Below are 17,868 nucleotides of genomic sequence, written 5' to 3' on the forward strand. Positions count from 1 at the left end.
ATTAGGGCTACAATGGGCTGTACAAAACTGAAAAGACAAGTACGGCAAAAGCTCTTTTAGTTACTTGCACTTAGTGCACTTCGTTTTGCACTCCTTTGACCCAGATTCAGTTGACAATGGGCTAAAGCTTGCTATCAGTTGACATCACAGAGTCACTCCAGGCTCTGCAGGGATCCCAACAATAATGTTGAGATCCACTCATATGCCTGATCACCAGCTGTCTCGGCCTCTCAGCGTGCTGCTGAGAGACTGAGCCAGCCCCTCCCGCCCCCTCCTCAGTCCAACGCTCCAGCAGAGCAAAGAACCAGTGACTGATAGCCACTGTCTCTCTGCCCACTGAAGACTGAGAACTGAGCAATCAGTAGTCTTTGATCAGTCCTTTGTGTATAGGTGATGGGGGACAAGTGCAGCATCAGAATGAAGCTGCATCTACAGCAAGTATGAATGCTTATTTTTTTTTTTTTTTTTAAATCCTGCACTTCTCCTTGAACGTTATGCATATGGTGGAATGCAATGGTGGGCGGTCATGTGAAACAGAAGCACAGGGCCCGGGGCATAGTTTTTTTTACCAATTTGATGCTGGATTGCTAGCCACAAGAAGTATTATGGAAGAATGCAGAAAGTTTTTCAGGTGAGCCATCTTTTGTTAACCTACTGCTAAGGCCATTTTTGTGAGATCCACACATCTTCATCAGCTCCCTGCCTACTGGACAGTGATGGTATGGATTATCCATCCAATGAGGAGACTGGGGGAAGAGAGGTACCATATGGAGCTGAGTTGCTGAAACAGAAAGATAATTTGCTCACTAAAGGAACAGTTTGGGTCATATATGCATTTCAACTGTGTATTTAGTGGTTTGCCTGAAGTTTTGCTGAAGCTTTGCAAATAGTATTCATCATCGATACATTTATTTTTTTTTTTAAATGGATGCCCAGTAATTTGAACATCCTGTGCCCAAAGAAATGTATTCAAATTTGCTACGATCAGATATGATGCTCATTTGAACCTCATAAATAGTTAAATGGCCAACAAAATAAAAGTGTGAATATGATGTAATGCCTGCTTAGTTCAAAACCAAATATTGTTCTAGCCTGCCCTAAATGTGCCAAAAGCTATATAAAAAAAAAAAAAAAAAAAAAAAAAAGAAGAAGGTGGAGTGAAACCTTAATGTAAACCAATACAACTTGACGATTCAAAATGACCATATGACGAAAACCTGTATAAGCCACGATTACCAGCTAGAAAACACTGCACATCAAAATGATCTGTAGTTCTAGACATACAGGCTTCTGAAAGTACAGTATACACAAATATTGACTTTTTGTATAAAAAAGTCATGCTCAGCTCCAGCCTCTCCATTATAGCTAACCAATAGACCGTTCAAGGAGATAGAAAGGACTGGAGTCAAGCTCAACTTTTACAGGAGGAGGTTTTGCATGCAATGTTACCAATCTGCATCTCTGAATGCATTACTCATTTTGGCATGTGGATTTACCAGAAGGTAACCAAAGTTTGTCAACTTTAAATATCTTGCAACATCCAATGCAGGAAGCATCTGTACCAAAAACAAATCTGTAGAAAAATCATGACCTATTATCAAACCGTTAATAAGACCCTACAGCCATCTGTGTGCAGTTTACATGTGGCTTAGAGCTTGCATAGAGGGGGCTGACATTAACCGTTTGTAGAGGGTGTGGGTAGCATGCGTACAGACAGGTGGCCGACAGGAGATTGTCACAGGCTTTTCTTCTCCCGGTGCTGAAGATGGCCGAGACTGGAAGCTGAGGACTTTGGATTTAGCGAAGTTTCAGATCATCCCCGCTTCCAAGACCCGCAGAGGGGTCCTGCTGTCGCCGAGCCTACACCAAAGAGAAATTCTGTTTAAAGTTAACATAGCATTGTAGGTGTGAAAGCTGAGATTTGCAGAATACAAAGAAGAAGTACAGAAACAGGGGAAAAAATGACCTTGTAATGAAAAAGAAGGTAGATTGAATTTTCAGTAATCTGAGTTATTATTGAAGTGTTGCCTTCATTTTTTATGTGAATTTCACATTATTGGTCTTCCATATTTTTCTTATTGCATCAAATATTTACATACATGTGTAAATAAGCCACTGTTGGGAACTGTACTGAAATCAAGCATCCTCCCATAGCTCACAAACTGTACAATAGGATATCATCTACACAGGCAGTGAACAATTTTCAGTAGTTCAGGAGACCCATAAAATTGCATTGTGGGAAGAAGCAGTAAAGCACAACCATTGTGTAGCACTGCAAAGCAGAGCTCCCCAACATAATGATCCATATGAGGCCATTTACTTTACAGCTCGGTCTCTTAAAACCCTATTCAAGGGCCTGAGGAACAAGGGAGTAATACATTTTTCCTTGCTCCAGCAGGCTTCCTTGATGATGAGCAACCAATCCCCACAGGAGAACACAGGCGCCACACTAAGTGCAGTATATCGAGATATAATGTTTAATAAACCAACGAAAAGGTACTCACAAACAAAATGTATAAAACCAGCATGACAGTATCATGAGGGGGGATGATGATCCCGGTGTCCGAATTCAGGATGGCACAAGTGGTCTCAGAGCGCTGGGTTGTATCGAGTGAACGATCGGTACTTCCCATCTACAGGGGACACAGCACTAGCCGTCCTGACGTCACTTCCGGGATACGTACTGGCGTCGGGCCTGAAGAAGGAGCGCATGCTACGACAACGCATCGCCGGCGCCAGTACGTATCCCAGAAGTGACGTCAGGACGGCTAGTGCTGTGTCCCCTGTAGATGGGAAGTACCGATCGTTCACTCGATACAACCCAGCGCTCTGAGACGGCTTGTGCCATCCTGAATTCGGACACCGGGATCATCATCCCCCCTCATGATACTGTCATGCTGGTTTTATACATTTGTTTGTGAGTACCTTTTCGTTGGTTTATTAAACATTATATCTCGATATACTGCACTTAGTGTGGCGCCTGTGTTCTCCTTCCAGCTCGCCACAAGCCCCTTCTACTTGTTTCCATAGCAGCCTACGGAGTGTGGTGTTTGGAGATACATGTACATGGACTTTACATATGGACTTTTTAATATACATACCATCATGTTACTGTTATTATAGTAGCATATGTCTGTATGTATAATATTGGAGTTTGCGAAGTTTTTGGACACCCCTTCCCCTGTTGTGCGCCAGGTTCCACCCTTTTTAACCAATCCCCACAGCCTCTTCTCTAAGCTGCTGCAGCAGTGGTTACAAGCTCATGTCATCAAGCACAATGTAGGACCAATAATACTGCAGTGCACTTGAGGACTGCGTGGGTCAGTCTACAACCCAAAGCAAAGAATAAAAGGCAAGTAGCACACCATATTCTTTTACCCCGAGACCTAATGGGGTAGTTAACCCTTGCAATGGGAAGGTGGGCACTACAAATTTTTAAGAAACGTGGAATTTAGCTTTAAGTTCTAAGGGCCCGGTGTACCCCCTCATAACAGCAGCAGAGCAATTGCCCTGCAGCTTTCATAATTAGAGCTGTGGAAGAACATCCAGATACCAAACAGACAGGGTGGTGACTGATTAAATCTAGAACCCCAGATCTGCCATCCCACAGCGCTAGCCACAACACCCCACTCCCTATTTGTTTCAAGTTTATAAAGTATTCTGCTGCACTTTGCAGATCCCACAGGGTAGTTTGCTTGTGTATGCATGAATAACGACACTGTCAACAGGCAGCACATCAATTTTCCATTAAAGTGGAAAACCCCTTAGTAAAAAAAAAAGATTGCAGCTTGATAAAAGGTGACCATGGACATTAAGATACAGGTATGCGACTTATACACTAATACATTAATGACTGTAATGGGGATTGTGCCAATACAGTGCATGCGGAAAGTATTCACAGCGCTTCAATTTTTCCACATTTTGTTATGTTACAGCCTTATTCCAAAATTGATACAATTCATTATGTTCATCAAAATTCTACAAACAATACCCCATGACGACAACCTGAAAGAAGTTAGTTTGAAATCTTTGCAAATTTATTAAAAATACAAAACAAAAAAAATCCCATGTACATAAGTTACATAAGTATTCACAGCCTTTGCCATGACACTCAAAATTGAGTTCAGCTGCATGCTGTTTTCACTAATCAGCCTTGAGATGTTTCTACAGCTTGTATGGAGTCCACCTGTGGTAAATTAAGTTGATTGGACAAGATTTGGAAAGGCACACATTTGTCTATATAAAAGGTCCCACAGTTAACAGTGCATGTCAGAGCACAAACCAAGCCATGAAGTCAAAAGGAATTGTCTGTAGTCCTCGGAGACAGGATTGTATTGAGGCACAGATCTGGGGAAGCATAGAGAAAAAAAAAAAAATAATTCTGTAGCATTGAAGGTCCCAATGAGCACAGTGGCCTCAATCATCCATAAATGGAAGAGGTTTGGAACCACCAGGACTCTTCCTGGAGCAGACTGTCTGGCCAAACCGAGCGATCGGGGGAGAAGGGCCTTAGTCATCAGGGAGGTGACCAAAAACCCAATGGTCACTCTGACAGAGCTCCAGCGTTTCTCTGTGGAGAGAGGAGAACCTTCCAGAAGAACAACCATCTCTGCGGCACTCCACCAATCAGGCCTGTATGATAGAGTGGCCAGAAGGAAGCCACTCCTCAGTAAATGGCACATGACAGCCAGCCTGGAGTTTTCCAAAAGGCACTGTAGGACTCTCAGACCATGAGAAACAACTTTCTTTGGTCTGATGAAACAAGATTGAACTATTTGGCCTGAATGGCAAGTGTCATGTCTGGAGGAAACCAGGCACCGCTCATCACCTGGCCAATACCATCCCTACAATGAAGCATGGGGGTGGCAGCATCATGCTGTGGGGATGTTTTTCAGTGGCAGGAACTGGGAGACTGGTCAGGATCAAGGTAAACATTAATGCAGCAATGTACATAGACATCCTTGATGAAAACCTGCTCCAGAGCGCTCTGGAGCTCAGACTGGGGCAAAGATTCATCTTCCAACAGGACAACAACCCTAAGCAAACAGCCACGATAACAAAGGAGTAGCTACGGGACAGCTCTGTGAATGTCCTTGAGTGGCCCAGCCAGAGCCTAGACTTAAACCTGATTGAACATCTCTGAAGAGATCTGAAAATGGCTCTGCACTGACCCCCCCCATCCAACCTGATGGAGCTTGAGAGGTCCTGCAAATAAGAATTGTAGAAACTGCCCAAAAATAGGTGTGCCAAGCTAGTAGCATTATACTCAAAAAGACTTGAGGCAGTATTTGGTGCTTCAACAAAGTATTGAGCAAAGGCTGTGAATACTTATGTACATGGGATTTTTTTTCATTTTTTAATTTAATTAATAACTTCTTTCACGTTGTCCATATGGGGTATTATTTGTAGAATTTTGGAGGAAAATAATGAATTTAAACCATTTTGAAATAAGGCTGTAACTTAACAAAATGTGGAAAGAATGAAGCTCTGTGAATACTTTCCGGATACACTGTGCATACATAACAGTGTTCCTGTATCAGTTGATAGGCCTTGTTTTTACTTCTATTTTATGCTTAATAAATATGCAGAAAAATGGCCGGCATCATTCAGAACATTAAAAGTAGAGAGATAAAAAGTAGCGCTGCCAATGATGTGCGCAAAAAAAATAAAAATAAAATAATAATAATAATAATAATAATAAAAAAGGAAGTGTACAAACCTTTTAAAAGACAATCAAATAAAGTGATTACAACACATAAATAATGTAAACCCTGTGAATAAGGAAGTAAGTGGTATCCCTGAAAGACACTCCTGTGATCCAGGGAAATACAACCAAAACAAAATATATTTCAAAGTGCTGAAAAAAACATATACAGTAATCCCCCGCTACATCGCGGTTCAGTTTTTGCGGTCCCGGTAATTCGGTTTTTTTTGTAATGTTATTTTACTATATAAATCATTAAAAATGAAAGATTTTTGTGTTTTTCATAGCTCTTGCTCTGTCTCTAAGTATCTTTTATGTGTTTAAATGAGTTTCTATTGTTTTAAAAGTGTGTTTAAAGACCTTAAAATGCTTCTACACGTACAGTGACAGTAAAAAAAATCATACCTACAATGCATTTTAATAGGGTTTTTCTATTTCGCAGAATTTCACTTTTCGCGGCTGGGTCCGGAACGTAACCCCCGCAATGGAGGGGGGTTTACTGTATATTGGTATATACCTGCAGTAAAAATATATGCAGTAAACAGTCCACAATGGGGCGTGGCCTGAAGCTGCACGAGATAACACGTGTCTGAGCTGAGCTATCTGGGAAATCTCATCCTTTCAACTATCCTGCTACCTCTAAGCCGAGATATTATACCTGATATACCGACACCCGAGACGGGACACTTCCTTGCGACATGTCTCCCTCTCGCAAAGCTTCAGAGTCGGCCGCAAAACTGACAAATTCTGTTGGCAGGATGGGGATGAGCTGACCAAAGATGGTAGCTCTCTCCCAAGCACATTGTGCCCACCGGGTGCGGGTAACAGCGAGATTCTGGAAGCGATTTCCCCCTGTCAAACTACACTCACCACTAAGCTGGAAGAGGGGAAAGTTGACATCTCACTGATACGCCAGGATTTCCAGAAGCTGCAGGACCGTGTGGAGGAATCTCAGCAGCGAATAGGCCGTATGGAAGATGTCGTCCCAACTCTCCAAGACTCGGCTGACCGGGCAAGTCGTCATATAGCACAATTACAACAGAAGCAAGATGACCTTGAAAATCGTATGTGGCGCAATAAGTTGTGCTTTATTGGTCTGCCAGGGGGACTCGGAGGGTAACTGTCCTGCAACCTTTCTGGAAGAACTGCTCATTTTCACCTATGGGTGAACAGCCTTTTCACAGGCCTTTGTGGTGGAACGTGCACACTGCATGCCAGCTAAGAAACCACCGCCAGGAGCTCCCCCGTGAGCCTTCATAGCTAAATTGCTCAATTTTAAAGGATCGCAATGCCATTCTCCGCCTGACAAGTGAAAAGGGCAAAATTCCCCAACATACCCACCATATCCTGGCGTTCCGACTTTCGGTGGAAACCCAGCGACAGCATTGCAGATTTACAGGACGTTAAAAACCGCCTGCGGATCCACAACCTGAAATATTCTAGGCTATTTCCTGCTCGCCTGAGTGTAGTGGGTGAAGACCATGTTCATTTTTTTGAGGAGCCTGAGGCAGCAGTCGCATGGCTGGACTGATTGGACAAATTAATATTTTTTCCTTTGTTTTTACCACTGTTCAATACATGGAGACCTACTCATGGTAATTCGCCTTCCTGAGTGTGAGACGTGGAGGAACCCTGAGTCTGGCTACAACAGCTTTATCTCCTGATTTCTTATCTATCGCCGATTTTATAAATAGTTTTTTTTTTCTCCTCCCTTTTCTTTTTACTCCTGCCTATTTTTTCATTTTTGTCTTTAAAGTCTCTTCATCTTGGTGCTGAATTAAGTATGCTATTGAATTCTAGTCCTTACTCCTGCCTCATAACCACCGGAGAGCTGGCACGGCTCAGTGCATAGACAAATGATGTTACCCCGGTTCATAATGCGTCCTATTGCTCAGTTTGTATTTCAGAGGATGTTCTACCCCCTTGTGATAACTTTAAGCAGTTGCTTTTTTCTTCAAGTAATGTACTCCAGCTGGAGCTCTACTGTCGGTTTCTGACTGCAGCTCCGTGCTGGTGCTGGATGTGTATATGTTTCTTTAAATCTCAGTTTGGTACATATGCTCACAAAAGTTTGGGTGCATATGGAGCTGGGTGGGATGGGAGTGTTATGGTTGTTATGACGACTATTCCGTATGACCTAAAAATGGATGAGAAACAATCTAACTTGTCATTGTCTAATGTATGGACAGTTTGCTGTGCCGATGCATGGGTTTTGTTAGCGCTGTCTGGGTGTTGGGGTCCTGTACCACGTGGTTCAACAATTTATTTTAAAATTTTCAACATGGCCCACTTGAAGTTTCTAACGTGGAATGTGCGTGACAAGCTTAAACGTACGCCTCTACTATCGTTTCTGAAGGAGCAGCGTGCAGACATTATTGTGCTTGTGGAGACCCATCTAGAGGGCTCCCTCGGCTGGACATACCACGCCACCCACACCCCATATTCCAGGGGCGTGTGCGTACTTATTACTAAACTGGTTCCTTTTGAGGTCCAGGAGGTGGTGCTGGATCCCTAGGGCAGATATGTGTTCTTATATGCAAGGTAGTCCTCTGTTGATATTAGCTTGGTATATGCCTCCCCCCCTCCCCCCCCATATAGCTCTGCTGTGCTTGGAGAGGGTTTTGCCTTCATGTCCAAATACCGATTGTCGATTCCGGCAATTTGACTAGGAGACTTTAACATGGTAACAAACCCATACCTAGAAAAATTGAGCCCGGACTCAGAAGTCACCTGCACGGACCATGAGACTAGGTTCGGTCGGCTGATGAAAGGTTTTGCTCGCTCGCTTCCGCTCTCCAGACACTCCTCTGTTTCTAGTGAGTCAGCTTGTAGATCGCAACGTCTGATGGTTCGGTCAACCAAGGCTCCGGGATCCGAACTACAGCTATGTGCCGTTTGGAATCCATTAGAACAAAACACCAAGCAGGCTGTATGTAAGTTCAAACAGGAAGACAATTTATTGGAAATACACAGCACACTTTTATACAGAATTTGGAACATCCTGCCCCCAACAACCGCTTTCCCATTGGTCAATTGCACAGTACATGCCGTTCTCCTTCAGGTCCTCCGTAGCCATGCAAATGAGGACTTGAAAATGAGTCAGCAGGGATTGGCCCGTTATCTTGATTAGAAGGACTGTTATGTGTAATGAGACAGAAGCCCCCAGGGGACAATCAATGTACACAATAGCCAGACACAGAACAATAGTTCCATAACGAGCCCCCCTAATACACATTACTCTGAGTGTCAATACATCCCTTAGCAGACATGTGGGTTCATTAGCACACCCGACAATAGGTGAATGGAAAGCCACCTCAGACAAAAGCAACATTGTTAGACAGTCAGTCTCCTCATTGAACTTCCTGGAATGACCATATTAGGAGTTGTACTTCCTGGTCAAAGACCTCATGACAAATGGGAACAAATCTCAATATTCCTACATGGAGACCTTGCTGGCAAATATGAAGCAATCCAAACCATCACCCATCTGTCCTTAAATTCCAGTGACGGTGAACACCGTCACACCCTGGTAGATACCTGGAGGTACCTTTACCCTGACAAGCAGGCTTACTCCTGTTTTTCAACATCTCCTTCAACCATGTCCCGTATCAATTTTATTTGGATCTCTTGCACCCATTACCAAAAGTTACAGTCATCGGGATTTAGCCCTCGTATACTATCAGACCATGCCCCCTACTGGATTAAGCTGGCACCCTTTGGTACCCCTCCAGAGCGGAATTGGAGACTAAACCCTTTTTGGCTGAATGTCATCCCAGACACTGATCGTTTGACTTCGGAATGGAGATTTTTCTTTGCCTCTAACTCTGATACAGCTTCAACGCTGGTGGTGTGGGAGGCGTTTAAAAAGCATGCCCACCTACTGATTACAGAATCTATTGCTAGATTCAAGAGATCCTCCAGGTTATCCTACCAGCAAGCTATTACTCAATTAGCTACTTTAGAAGATTAGTATGTAAGTTCACCCTCTCAGGTACTGCTGACACAGTTGAAGCTTCAAACTAGAATGGTTGATCAGTTATGTTACAAGAGGGCCAATCACAAGCGGTTCTTTAGTAGGCAGAAAAGCTTTGAACATGGGGAAAGGCCAGGCAAACTATTGGCCTATTTGGCCCATCTAGACTCGAGACCCCTGGTGATCATTACGCTACATTCAGTTGGAGCAGGTGATCCCTCAGATCCTGAGGCAATCACTAGGAATTTGCAGCCTTCTTTAGAGAGGTCTACACATCTAGGGTCAGCTTCTCACAACAAGACTTATCTAACCTTTTAGATGCACATGATTTTCCTAAGTTGACCACTGAACAGGTAAAAGTGTTGGAAGCCCCTATTACTGCAGAGGACATAAATCTTGCTCTGACCCAATTTGCTAAGGCTAAGACCCCTGACTCAGATGGCCTACCAATAGAATTTTATGTCCAATTTGCTGACGTACTGGTACCTGAACTGTTAACCCTGTATAGTTCTATATTCGATGCGTCTGTACTTCCCGAGTCTATGCGAGAAGCTCTCATAGTCCTTATCCCTAAGTCTGGGAAGGACCCACACCAACTTGAATCCTATAGGCCTATATCTCTTTTGCAAACCGATATTAAAATATTAGCCAAAATTCTAGCCCTGAGGTTGAACAAAGTTATCCTGTCTTCTATACACTTGGATCAGACAGGCTTTATGCTGGGTAAAAATACAGCCTTCAAGACCAGGCGCTTGTTTATGAACCTACAAGCTTTCCATAATCAAATTGGCTCTAGAGTAGTCGTGGCCCTGGATGCAGCTAAGGCCTTCCACTCAGTCGAGTGGCAATACCTATGGCAATGCTTACATAAATTTGACTTTGGCTCAAACTTTATCAAATGGCTTACCATCCTATATAATTTGCCACAGGCTAGAGTGGTGGCCAATGGCCGTATCTCTGAGTCCTTTCAATTGTCAAGAGGGACGCATTAGGGCTGTCCTATCTCACCACTTCTCTATGCATTAGCGGTTGAGCCTTTGGCGATCGCACTAAGGAGTCACCCAGAGATACATGGATTGTGCTCTGGATCTTTGAAGGAGAAGATAGGCTTATATGCAGACGACATGATGCTATACCTGAACGATTCTGGCCCTTCTTCGGTAGGTTTTCGGGGCTGAAAATAAACTGTGATAAATCCCAAATTCTGCCCATAGATCTATTCCCTCCATCGCCCGAACAAGCTGCTTTACCTTTGGTCAGGGTTAGGGTCGTGAAAAATCTGAGGATTCAGGCGTCTAGATCCTTGGCAGATTATATCCCGCTAAACATAGAACCCCTTTTTTCATTAATCAAAGACAAAAAACTCAGGTATGGGCCAGATTAACATTGGGTGTGATGGGCTGAGTGGGCTTGGTCAAAATGATCTTACTGCCTAAAATTTTTTATGTACTATGGCACTCGCGCCTATATTATTATATATTCCCTTTAAATATTTCAAAATTATGGATACCTTGTTACAGTCCTTTATATGGGGACCCAATAGGCACAAACTTTAATGGAAAACCTTGCAGAAACCTGTCGCACTGGGAGGCCTAGATGCCCCGGATTTTGGTGCATATTACCTGGCGGCGCAGTTATCACACTTTTATCATATCAATAGGGGTGATCGATATAAATACCTCTCTTTGGTATGCCGTTCTGTAGACAGACGAGTTCCGCACCCGTTCTGCGATCTACAGCGGAGTGTGGGCGGTTCAACTGGTCCTCTGGAATGCTCTGGTCTTCTTTCAGCACAGGAGATCTAGCCATCTCCAAAATGAACTGCCCTGAACTACACGGCAACACACCGTTGTGGTACAATGGGCTTTTACCTGAACTTCTCCAGGTTCGGGACCCTGTACTATGGATATCTGGAGGAATATAGCTTTTATCTCATGTAATAGAAAATGTTAGTGTTAAAAATTTTGACCAAATAAAAACAGAATTTAATCTCCCCAACTTTGTGTTTTTTTCGGTATTTAAAATTGCAGCAGGCTTTGCACTCTCAGTTTGTAGGCACCTGCCCAACCTTATCCCCTTTGGAGGTGTTCGAAGTACTAAACGTGAATGAACAACGACAGCTCATATCCATCTTATATGATATGATAATTACCCCAGCTGCATCCCTTCTTGCACAGTCTATTAAAACTAAATGGATGGGGGGGGGGGAGGTTGGTGAAATAGATGAAGACGCTTGGACCAAAGCCCTTGAGACATTTATCCCCAAAAATGTCTGATAAATTTACACAAATATATATTGTGCATAGAGCATACCTGACACCTGGGAGGTTGGCCAAATTTGACCCCTCTTGCGGTTCTGAATATCCTAGGTGCCATGTGTCTATTGGCACTTTTGGTCACCTGATCTGGCATTGTCCTCGCATCCGTGGGTTCTGGATGCAGGTCGTCCAGTTCTTGCATGATCGGATAGGCTCGCCAGTGGCAATGGATCCGGCTCAATGCCTGTTAGCTATATTCCCTGACTTGACACTGATAAATATACACTTCAAATTCTACATGAAACCCTAGTCGGGGGAAGGAAGGTTATAGCTAGGTGCTGGATCCAGGATACACCTCCAACCTTGGCAATGTGGATAGCTTAAATCAACAATACCCTACCATATAAGAAATTCATTTATATCAATAGGGGATGCCTAGGTAAGTTTGATAGAATTTTGGATAGATGGTTACAGTCAACTTCAACTTGTACTCTATAATAGTGAAAATAGAATGCTATAGGGTACCACTCCTGTTTATGATAGACCATGTGGTGTTTGACATTACTCAATATATGGTTTCTCAGGTGGGATGCCGGATCAGCCAGTCTATTGGTACTTTAAACTCACTATGTTATCTATGAAGATTGTTTCATGCGGAAAGGTTTTTTTTTTTGTTACCTGTGTTTATTGAGTTATGTTTTCCTATACCAGACTTGTTTATGCGTGTATTATGTTGTGCATAGCACTCAAAGTTTATTTCAAATTAAAAAAAAATAAATAAATAAAAAAAAAAAAAAAAAAAAAAAAAACAGTCCACAATACAAAGTATATATGCCAAAGTCCCTAATATGCAGATCAACCTTCAGAGAGAGACCCAGCAACCAGACGGACGAGAAGTAGGAGGAGAGAGGATCTAGTCTGGCTTATATCTAAATGCTCTTCACCCCTGCAGGGGTGCGACTCTGTGGCGAGTGTGGACCTGAAACCTGAAGGAGGGGGGGGGGGGGGGGGAGCATGAGTGTACATCACTTATCCCCACACTGAATATTAAGACACAAGTCACTTTTTTTCCCCACTTGTCACTTTTTCATGAAGAGGCTTATGTGTGTAATTTGTAATTTCCGCTGAAGGTTGATCTGCATATTAAGGACTTTGGCATATATACTTTAGATTGTGGACTTTTTACTGCATATATTTTTACTGCACGTATATATAAATATATATATATATATATATATATATATATATATATACACACACACACTTTTTCCTTTTTTTGGCACTTTTTGATATATTTTTTGTTTTGCTTGTATTTCTCTGGATCGTAGGAGTGTCTTTCAGGGATACCACTTACTTGCTTATTCACAGGGTTTACATGATGTATATGTGTTGTATTCACTTTATTTCACTGTCTTTTAAAAGGTTTGTACACTTACGATTATATTATTAGAATCATTTTTTTGCACACATCATTGGCAGCGCCACTTTTTACTTTTATTCCCGATTTCGGGATTTCTGGGGTAGGCAGCAGCCCTTCTCTGATTACCATAGCGCAGAATCCTGAATTAACAATTTACCATGCAGAACATTACCAGCATAATTGAGTGCAAGGAAGGGGCACCGGACATACTTTAGACTTATTTATTTGGTTACGTCCAGTTCTTACACTGGTACATTAAATTAAATACAAAGAAAACCACTGTTAAAACTACATCAAATTTATAAAAAAATAAATAAAATAAATCTAACCAGCAAGCATGCAAAAAGAAAAAAACAATGTTTCAGCAAAATAAACTGGTATAATTTGAACAGCAGAGGGCGCTCCCATCTATCCATACACAGGTCTACAAATTGAAATCACAAGTTGACATATTGTGGTGAGGAAATGGAGCTGAGCATGCAGGCCTGTGGCAGATTTTTATTTATTTTTTTTATAAAAGGGGTGGCTGACAATGCAAAAGCTGTGAGTGGAAGAGGTTTGACGAGTCAGAAAAGGCTTGAATGAGAGCACACGTCTCAGAAAAATAATAAAAAGATGAACCAATCTGTGCAAGGAAAGAAAAACCATGAGGCTGAACATGCTTTTTGCACTAGTTGGCTATCAAGAATCAGGTCAGATGGTTTAGCCAATTGTTTTAAAAGTGACATCACAGAAGTTGTAAAACATTACTTGCCTCTGTGTCATCCACTGCAGTCAGCTAACAATATATAAGGCACTTCAGCTGTGGTCCCTGACATCACCCATGGGTTGGTTGGTACTTCTTGTATGGCAGCCTTCAGACCTCATCAATTAGTAGCGAGGGTACTGAATTGTAAATGATTTGCAATGTTAGTGCAACATGTCCCTAACCAATAATGCAGCATATGTCTGCAGTCTCCGACCGCCTTGTGCAGCTTGCCTGCACTCACTGACCGCCTCGTGTAGCTTGTCTGCACTCTCCGACTGCCTCGTGTAGCTTGTCTGCACTCTCCGACCGCCTCGTGCAGCTTGTCTGCACTCTCCGACCGCCTCGTGCAGCTTGTCTGCACTCACTGACTGCTTTGTGTAGCTTGTCTGCACTCACTGACCGCCTTGTGTAGCTTGTCCGCACTCACTGACCTTCTCCTGTAGCTTGTCCACAGTCTCCAGTAGCATGTCTACAGTTTCTGACAGCTTTCTGTAGCATTACATACAGTATACTGAATATTACATGGGGCCCCTTGGTGCTGCAAGTGACCAAAGCAGAAGTTCCCTACAACTTGTTAAGGTCCCATGTGACCAGAGCTATACTCCTACCAGTCCTGAGTGATACCCACTGATACTGCTGGGCTGAGTCAGTGGGGAAGAGAACCTATTTTCCAGTTATGACACCCATACATTACAAATCCTTTTGATAGCTCAGGTCTACAAAAATCACACCATGTTTGGGCATTTTTTAATCATTTTCAAGGTTTTAGAATTTTTTTTTTTTTTTTGACGTGTGCTATAAGCAAACATTTCCTCTCTATACTTGCGATGTTTCACTATCACTATAACATTTTTCTTTTTCTACATTTAGGTCTATGGACTATGTACAGGGTCCTCCCCGCTAGACTGGGAACTCATGCACACAATAATTATTATTATTACTCGGGGTACTGACCAGTTAAGGGCAGCGTGGTCGTAAAACTCTCACCTCCATTTCCTCCCGGTGAGAGCGATCTCTGTCCTCAAATTCTCGGGTTCTCCTGCGAGCTTCCTCAAATGCCTGCTGTGCCAGAGCATCTTCTTGCTGCAAGACAAGTACAATCAAGTCTGCCAGGTTTCCAAGCTGAAAAATCTGTACTGCATTTTTAAGAAGACCTTTATCCAAAAAGAATTTTAAATAATGCTGGTTGCCTTCTAGGCCCAGGATGCTGACAGTGTGCTTAATAACTAAACAATCCATTATGCTGGTATATGTAAAATTGATGCTGTTCTGCAAAGACTCATACAAAGAAAACAACTTACATGTGATGAGATTTAATAACTTAAATGAACCAAGGAATCAGACTGCACCTTGCGACTACTCTTTAAATAAGCCCCAGTGTGCGTCTCCTCAACTTTAGAGACCGGGGTGAGCTGCTGCAGGCGGCTCGATCAGAGGGGAAGATAGCCTATAACAACCATAAACTGATGCTGTTCCCTGATTACTCTGTGTAAACCCAGAGACTGCGCTGGTCGTTTGATTCCGTCAAGGCTACTACGTGTTCTAAAGGCTTGAAGTGCAGTGTCCTTTTCCCTGCTTCATTGCGTGTGGTGGACAGGGAGACAATCAGATTCTTTACCTCCCCCAAAGATGCATCGGCCTGACTGGAGACTTTGCCGCCTATGGGATGACAACAAGACCCCCTGGAGATTACTCTTTTACTTGTTGTGCCCGCAAGGGCTGTTATGTCTTTGCACTGGTCTTGACCTCCTTCCCTGCTAACTCCTTACCCCGGATGGGAGTGGGATGGCCGGGCCGAGGGGATGTTTCATTGCCTGGACTGTCCTGGATGCTCCCGGAGGATGGCAAAACTCTGCCTGCTGGATCTGCCACTGTTGGTGGCCTATGTTGGTAATGGTTATTTCTACAAGTTGACACACCTGTTATTAGGACTGTACCCCTGGCATAGTCCAGGTGATGTTCTGAAACCCAGCTCGTGAATATTGCTCAGCATCTCCAGTTGAGACTTTATGCATATTATTTATCCTTAAACTTACCTCTCTCCTAGACTGGTGGATTGAGTGGGATGGACAAAGTTCCAAGTCTGGTACACGCTCCACTCTGTGTTTATTTTAACGTTTGGGAAAGATCAGGTCTCACCTTTTGTGGGTCTCGCGGGGTGGGGGGAAGTGGCAGCCAGCCGTTGCTGGCAGTTCAGGGATAAATGGTTTCTTTGTTTTCTTCTTAGTTCTTTTTTGTTTTTATGGACATGACTGTTTCTACTGTTCCTTATAAGCATGGTGTATGTTTTACTCCCAGTTGGTGCCGCCTGGAGGGGTTGTGGAGGTGGTGGACCTGTGGACCCCCCCTGGGGAATTGGTGTCCTTCCATGTGACTCTTTCTGGAGGGCTGGAGTGCGTTTTGCATCTTGGGTGAGACTCCTCATTTATTTTGTTTTCTTCCCATGTCTAAAATATCCATAGACTCCTGGAGTGTGCGAGGCCTCAACTCTGCACATAAGAGGTCTTTTGTCTTTATTTAAAAAAAAATATGCGCCCCACATTTGTATACTTCAGGAGACTCACCTACTGGGGTCCCGTGTTTTGGGCCTCAGGAGGGCTTGGGTGAGCTCACACTATCATGACACGTACTCCAGCTACTCGAGGGGGGGGGGGGGGTGGGGTCAGTGTTCTGGTTCATAGAACACTCCCGTTTCAGTTGCTAGATCTTACAACTGACCCAGGAGGCCGATATATTATCATGCATGCTAATATTGCTAGCCGATCTCGGGACAGGTTGGAGGAGGAGGCTCGGGTGAGAGAGGCTGACTTTGTTGAGAATCCAGATAAGGCTGGGTATGGAGCCTGTCAGTGTGCCCTGGGAGAGCTCTCCCTCCATAGGGTAGAAATTACACAGAAATCCATGTTAGCTACAGCCCAAAGGGTCTTTGAGTTTGGTAATGAAAATGGCCGCCTGCTAGCGTGCACACGGGTGAAGTGTTGAGGACCCCTGACAGTATTAACGACCGTTTCCTTCACTATTACCACCAGCTGTACTCCTCAAGAGTTGATTACTCCTCCTCTGAATTGTATTCTTACCTGGACGGGATTACTTTCCCCTCCTTGGAAGAAGAGACCTGTCATATGTTGGTATGTTGGAGGGGGGCCTCACCCTGGAGGAGATCCAAACTGCTATGTCCCAGCTTCAGACAGGTAAGACCCCCGGGATGGATGGCCTTCCCACTGAATTTTTCTCGACCCATCAGGACGTGCTTGCCCCCAGACTTGGGTCGCTGTTTGGACGGTTCTTGGCCCTAGGCTCCCTCCCTGACTATGTCCGAGGCGGTGGTGGCGCTGGTTTCCAAACCGGGTTAAGGACCCCCAAGGACTGCTCATCCTATAGACCTATAATCTCTCATCAACGTGGATGCAAAAATGTTAGCTAAGTTTCTCCAGTGGTTGAGGATGCTGTAGCAAGCTACTAGGGCACGCATTAGGACCAATGACTGCTTGTCGCCTTCATTCCCACTTCAGCAAGGAACCAGACAGGGATGCCCGTTATCTCCCGGCCTTTTTGCCCTGGTTCTCGAACCATTAGCCATATTAATCCAAGGTTCTGACAGGGTGGGTGTGTTGAGGATGGGCCCCTTGTTGGAGAAGTTATCCTTATATGCCGATGATACCCTACTGTACCTTCAGGATGCAGAGGAGACCCTTAGAGCGCCCCTTGAACTGTTTGACGAGTTTGGGAGGTTCTCGGGGATACGAATCAATTGGACCAAGTCTA

At 43.7% G+C, this 17,868-nt stretch overlaps 1 protein-coding gene across 4 annotated transcripts in view; it reads right to left on the reverse strand.

Moving 5' to 3' along the window:
• Window positions 1-1,328: 1,328 nt before the first annotated feature.
• The window catches only part of CBFB (core-binding factor subunit beta), a 64,057-nt gene continuing 47,517 nt past the window's right edge, over window positions 1,329-17,868 (reverse strand). Inside the window, exons 5-6 of one of the 4 annotated variants that reach the window (XM_082270366.1) lie at window positions 15,091-15,186; window positions 1,329-1,860 (exon numbers count right to left, since the gene is read on the reverse strand). In XM_082270366.1, the coding sequence (XP_082126492.1) occupies window positions 1,798-1,860; window positions 15,091-15,186 (159 nt within the window). In that variant the 3' untranslated portion in view covers window positions 1,329-1,797. Of the gene's footprint in view, window positions 1,879-15,057; window positions 15,187-17,868 lie in introns of all 4 variants that reach the window. The other 3 variants (XM_082270369.1, XM_082270367.1, XM_082270368.1) reach the window with 3 other exon arrangements.

The sequence above is a fragment of the Pelophylax lessonae genome (assembly GCF_965119305.1).
Source record: "Pelophylax lessonae genome assembly, chromosome: 10".
Lineage (NCBI taxonomy): Eukaryota > Metazoa > Chordata > Amphibia > Anura > Ranidae > Pelophylax > Pelophylax lessonae.